This window comes from Solea senegalensis, linkage group LG8 (assembly GCF_019176455.1).
Source record: "Solea senegalensis isolate Sse05_10M linkage group LG8, IFAPA_SoseM_1, whole genome shotgun sequence".
In the NCBI taxonomy this organism is placed as follows: domain Eukaryota; kingdom Metazoa; phylum Chordata; class Actinopteri; order Pleuronectiformes; family Soleidae; genus Solea; species Solea senegalensis.
Genome location: NC_058028.1, coordinates 1,694,432 through 1,700,639, shown reverse-complemented (window position 1 = coordinate 1,700,639; position 6,208 = coordinate 1,694,432). Strand labels below are relative to the sequence as shown.

At 40.9% G+C, this 6,208-nt stretch overlaps 1 protein-coding gene across 1 annotated transcript; it reads right to left on the bottom strand.

Moving 5' to 3' along the window:
• Positions 1 to 1,053: 1,053 nt before the first annotated feature.
• Positions 1,054 to 2,994, bottom strand: kcne4 (potassium voltage-gated channel, Isk-related family, member 4). The gene is made up of 2 exons (XM_044032389.1): positions 2,927 to 2,994; positions 1,054 to 2,405 (listed from the first exon to the last, which is right to left on the bottom strand). Exon 2 carries the CDS (start codon positions 2,365 to 2,367, stop codon positions 1,813 to 1,815), a length of 555 nt encoding a protein of 184 aa, XP_043888324.1. The 5' UTR covers positions 2,368 to 2,405; positions 2,927 to 2,994; the 3' UTR covers positions 1,054 to 1,812.
• Between the last annotated feature and the right edge of the window lie 3,214 nt (positions 2,995 to 6,208).

Sequence of the window (6,208 nt, the reverse complement as noted above, 5' to 3'; positions counted from 1 at the left end):
TGTGACTTTAGTGTTTGAAATCATTTGCTCCTGTGTTTCTCTGACCTGAAAAATGTTTCGATTTTATTCATGAGCTTTGGTGCAAGTGAGTGTGAGTGTCTGTGTCTCAGTACAGGGACCACACACAACCACACGTTTAGTCAATATTACCAGTAAATCAACAACAACAACAACAACTACTAATGATGACATAATAATAATAATAATAATAACATAATAGAGTTAAAAAAGGAGTATTAACATGTATTATTCTGTATGACTCTAAAGATCTAATGTAGGTTATCTTTGAAATACATAAGAAAATAACATTTACACTAACAGACTCTCCTCTTCCCTCATCTTTCATCTTCCTTATTTGCAATCCTCTACAACACTGCCCCCCATTGGTCATTCACCAGAGTACACCACAAAAAGAAGAAACTAAAGCTTCATTCAAAAGCATTTTTTTTAATCTACAATGATCCTGGCTTACATGAAGCCTTACAGAGTGACAAATACAAACCACATATGTACAGTGCTTTTCTTTCTTCAAGTAAACCTTGACATCATCAGCGTGTCCATAAAAAAAGAGCTACAACAAACACACATTTTACAGTTGATTCTTTCAAGTGGGTTCCAGGTACATTGTTTCAACACTCAGGTCCATGTCGGCGAGAGCATTCAAGTTCAGTCCAAAGAGCCAAAACCTCAAAGTGTCTCTGTCTCTGTCTCTGTCTCTGTCTCTGTCTCTGTCTCTGCAGGGTGAGTCATCGGCCCAAACCAGTGAGGAGCAGGAGAGGGCGCTCAAGCTGTGCAATACGTGATTATATTTATCATGTGTTTCATTTTGTACTTATTTATATTCATTGAAATGATTATACACGAAGCAAAAGAAAGCTTAAAAAAATGGCTTCATTTGGCACAATTCAAACTTAAGTTAGTGAGTTATACAAATTCAGTTCGAACTAATCTATTTGAGTGTTGCCAGTTGAAGTTTATCCAACTTTTTTTCCTGTCAGCGATTGTTGTTGTTGATTATAATAATAATAATAATAATAATAATATTAATGATGATGATAAATAATAAAAATCCACCTATGGGTTTGAAATATCCACCCATCCATCCCCAGTGGAACATGCGTGATGACCTCCAACAACCTTTTCATGGATAAATGACGTTTTACTCAGTGGAACTGAACCTTTACATTCACTATGTGTTAACTAAGGATGAGCTGACACGATATTCACTATCAGTATTTATCCAATACTGGTCAGAATCACTGGATCAGATGTGGGGTAAGAAATCAGATATGATCAGAAAACACTAAATATCATAAATATTAATGCACCACCAAAGTCACGTGACCAGATAAGAGTGAGGGATGCACATGTCTGCTGTGATCTTTGTGGAGAAAATGATGAGTGGAAGTTGTATTTTACACAAACTGTATCATACTCACATAAGTAGATTCTCAAAGCAGTGATATCAGTATTGGATATGAAAAGTGTTGAGTCATCCCTAGAATTTTGACAGATATGTGTTATAAATATCCCAAACAGCAGAGTAACCTAAAGTCACTGCTTTAAACTGATGACAGTAAACTAAGAAATGAAGAAGTTCCCCAAATGGCCATGACCTTCATCCAGGCCACATTGTCGCATTTCACTTCTTCCATATCTTCCCTAGAGATCAGATCCTGGTGACATTGATTAGTGATCATTACTGATGAGTCATGGTTAGACTTATTCGGTGGTCTATGACATAAGAAGGCTTCAATGTGCCTGTTCTTCTCTCCAACTGGTGTTTCTTCTGTGCGCCTCTCTGAGTTCCTCTCAGCCTGAATCGTCCCCGCTGTTCCCCGACCCTCCTTTCACCTGCTCCTCCGGTTCCTCCGCCGTCCCGCTGTCCGACTCCTCCTCGATGGCGATGTGCGTGTCCGCGGATGAGCACAGCGAGCTGATGCTGCTCTGCTCGGTGCACAGCGCACACGCCAGCGGAGATGGCAGCGCGTCCTCGCTGCTGCGGTGTCCAAAGTGGCTGCCGTGGAAACCGCAGAAAGGCAGGGACACGTGCACTGATCGCAGTCCGGAGGCAGCGGGGGCTGCGGCGGGGAAGGAGAGGCTGTTCTTCTTGGGCAGAGCGCCCCACTCCCGCCGCTCCTCCTCGTGTACCAGGCGCGTAAAGATGTTGATCCTTCTCTTTTCCCTGCGCTTGGAGCGGAAGTAAACAAGCATGACCCCGCAGAGGAAGACTCCGTAGAAACACATGACGATCAGTATGTAAAGAAACGCGTCCCCGTCGCCTTTGTCCGTCAGGGAGCTCGTGCTGCTCTCTGTGTGCAGGGAGATTCGGTTTGGGAAAGCTGTGGAGTTTTCCAGATGCTCCATATTTTCGTGAAATATACGTGAAGGACGACAAAGTTGCGCTGGGAAAAAAGAAACAAAAGTACATTCATATATATATGAGGTTTATTTCACTTTTACGCACGCTTTACGCACGCTTTACGACGCAAATGAGTGAAGTTTATGCTGCAAATGTATTTGACAAAGTGCTGCAATAGCATAGTAAAACATGTGTGAAGTCATTTTCAGACCATAACTGTGATTTTATGGACATGAATGTTTGTTTTCAGGAAGAAATATTATATTTATCAGTGATCCGTCTCTCTCTCTGTCTCACGCGCGCGCGCACACAATTATACGTAAATTAACATAAAACGATTTATTATTTTTCCACATACATATTACAAAATAGATTATTATAAGGTTGATTTATGTTAATTCTCGAGCTTACGTTGTGTCGTCTCTCGTTTGCGTTAAAAAAAAAGTTTTAGAAAAAGTTCCCAAAAACAAAACTGACATAAATGTAAACTCTCAAAACGAAGCAGCTGCTTCTAACCAATCACCAACAGTCTGTAAACACGAGCGTGTTCATGTGTTCACTCACCAAACAGTTGAGGCGAGTTTCAGCTTCTGTCTCGACTTCAGCTCTTCAGGAGTTTGGCAACGGATGAACTTATATATACAGAGACTCTGGACATCATGAGTCACATGACGGGGTCTGATTGTTTGACGAGTCCTCTGGCTATGGAAGCCCTGATGGGACTAAAGAAATAATGGAAAATAAATCAATCCTCTAATGTATGTGTATATATATATATTCACATATAACACTGGGGGATTCTAATAAAAACATCTAATGCCACTGGGTAAACTTCCTAACTTTTCAAAGACGTATCACATCATCTCTGACAGAAAGAGTTTCTGAGGGAATGAAGTGGAAAAATACATTTGAGAAGAAAGAGCAACCATTAGAGACTAGTGATGAAGGGTGAATTAAATGTGTGTTAGTGTGTGAGCATGTACAAGAGCTTTATTGGATCAGTCTAATTTTTCCATCACTAATCTTAAAGGATTTTTCAATAATTCTGTGATAAACATTAAAACTGAACTATGCAGCATTTTTAATCTAACAGCTTCAGAGTTGCGGTGATGGTTAAATGTCTTGTTGCTGTCTCCACTGCCCCTGCTGTCTGTTAGCAGAAAACCAGCCTTGCAAGGTCAGGGCCGCTGACCCAGAGGCCTCACAATCAGGAGGTCTCGCAAAAGTCTCATGACAAAACACAAACTGCTCCACAGCACTACACACGTCCAGCCCATAGACAGGTACTGAGTATAAAACTGAGGCAGCGATGGTGTTGTTTTAGACGTTCATTACGGCAGAGCCGGTGAAAAAGAAGCAGAGAAAACTGGAGGAAGCAAAGAAGAAGAAACATCTGTCTGACACCAACGGGTTTGGGGGTTACCGCCACAACAGGCACCAACCAACGGCTACAGCTTCAGTCAGCCGCCTCAACAATGGAGGCGACACATCAATGTCTCCCGCCTCCATCGGGAAGTGGTCCAAGTTCTGCCGGAGGTGGGAGTTGCACTTTCTAGCAGCCCCTACAGGGACACCAAAAAGGGGTGGGTACTCTGAACAGCTGTTGTTGCATAGGCACAAACAACAGTCAGTACCCGTCCCTTGACCCGAAGTCAGAGGGAGGCTACCCTCTCGTCTACCGGGCTGAACCCCAATGTACAGGCCCCGAGCCGGGGGCAATGAGTATACCCACACTCTGGACCACCAGGAGCTCGCCATCGTCCCCCTTCCCCGGGCCCCAATGACCCGTGTCCGGGCGTGGGAGAGTGTGGTCCATTCCTGTTCTTCTTAGAGGTCTTTGAACCGCTTTGTCCAGTCCCTCACCTAGGACCTGTTTGACCTGCCAGACAACGGAGGTCCTAGGATCATTGGGACACGCAGACCCCTCCACCATGATAACGCGTTGGATGGGCGGAACGATTGTTTTGAATAAAACAAAAATGAAGTTACGATTCACAAATCAAACATATTTATCTTTTACATATTCAAATGAGTAAAAGGTGTAACAGAAATGGCAGTAACATTATGTTCTAAACACATTTGCTCATAAAAAGTGTGCGAAACACTGTTGAGGCTGTGGTTAAGAAAATATCGCTGTAGGTAAACCAAACACAATCTTTATTTACTCGATTTTGAGTCGACATGGAGTAGAAATAAATATCTGAATGCACATTTGTTACACGGCAGACTCTTCATACACAAAACACGTGGAGACGGCCCTGCAGATCAAAGCTCCACAGACTCTTATGTACAGTTGGATTGTGACATAACATACTGTATATGGAACATATAGAAGACTTTAAACTGGTAACAACAGTCCTGCACACCAAATATTAGCAACACACACAAAGGTGCCCTTCAAAGTAAAAGCATAATCCTATTTTTTTTTTTCAACAAACTCTGAGAAAGTTTTATTTACATCCTACCGTCAATGATGATAGTTTTTCATATTGCACTATGATTTATCAACGATAATTGAGTCCGTCATTAACCAAAGTTAATGTGTGCACACTGTACAAAAGTATATTTTATCTGTGTCATTGTCGGAATATTCAGTCAACATCGTCATTGTTTTTATCACTGTGGTTGAAAACGGGAAAAATATACATTTCTCATCAATATGACCTCGTTATTCACCTTAAATGACTTTGTTGCTGTTGGTATCCAGATGTGCTGATGTTAGTGGATTCTTTTGTCTGCCACCCGCAGTCAGACTTCGACTCCCTCCTGACACAACTCAAAACATGTTCATAAAATGAAGGAGTTAACTGTCTCCTAACCTGCAGGAAAGCCTGGTTTCACAAAAGCAGTGTTTGGACAGAGATAAGAAACAAAGTAGAAGTTCCAACGTTCACATGGAAGACAATGTTGTACCTTTTGTAGGAAAAGTCCATTTTTCTACCTTATCAAACTGGACCAGTTCAAGTAGAATTCAGTAAACTAAAAGTTGTTCCTTCACAATACTGTAAAAATAAAAAATAAATTAAAGAGACAAAAACCTAAACTAAATGACATTTTGACAGATAAAAGCTAATTCATGTGATAGAATGTGCAGTGGTAATGGAAATAACCTTTGAAGGGACATTTTCTTTTTTTATATAAAAGGAATATGTGCATCTCTACCCTTGAACTTTGTTCCTTCTTATGATTGAATTCTCTTTACTTTTCTGATCTTAAAAAGGTTGATTTCTAATAATAATAATAATAATAATAATAATAATAATAATAAAGCACCGGAGAAGAGAACATGATCCAAATGTGCAGTGTGTGTGTAGCCTACATAACCAGTCTAGTGTGTCATAGGTGAGCAAAAAAGCAGGCGGAGCTTTTGGCAGGAGTTCAACCGACCACATCGGATCATGTGCTGCTAGCTGCACATGATCCGTTTCATAACTCACATCTGGGACAATAGGATCTGAACTCAGAGGTCAAACATCTGGTGGAAACATAATGGAAACTTCAAATAAGTGCAAAGAAAAGGAGGAAACTGCATCTTCTTCTCCTTCATTCTTTGACATGTGAAGAACACTGAGCCACAGGTTTAGACCACAGTGGCAGAGTTTCTGGCTACATCGACATCACTCTGCTTTCATTTGTGTTCATGTTTGTACACAATGTTTATTTTTGAATGTGTGCTAACTGCTTTGTATCTCACCCACAAACAGGTTCCATTTGACTGTATTTATTTAGAAATGAACCAAAGTGAATGCATGTGTTTGAGTTTGGATGTGCAGACACTTTTTAAACATGTAAACACAGTCAAGTAAAAAACTAAAAAGACAGAATCAGTACCCGAGTACCTGAAAG

Excerpts from the sequence above, each read along its gene's own strand:
- kcne4 (XM_044032389.1), bottom strand. The coding sequence starts at position 2,367 with ATGGAGCATCTGGAAAACTCCACAGCTTTCCCAAACCGAATCTCCCTG.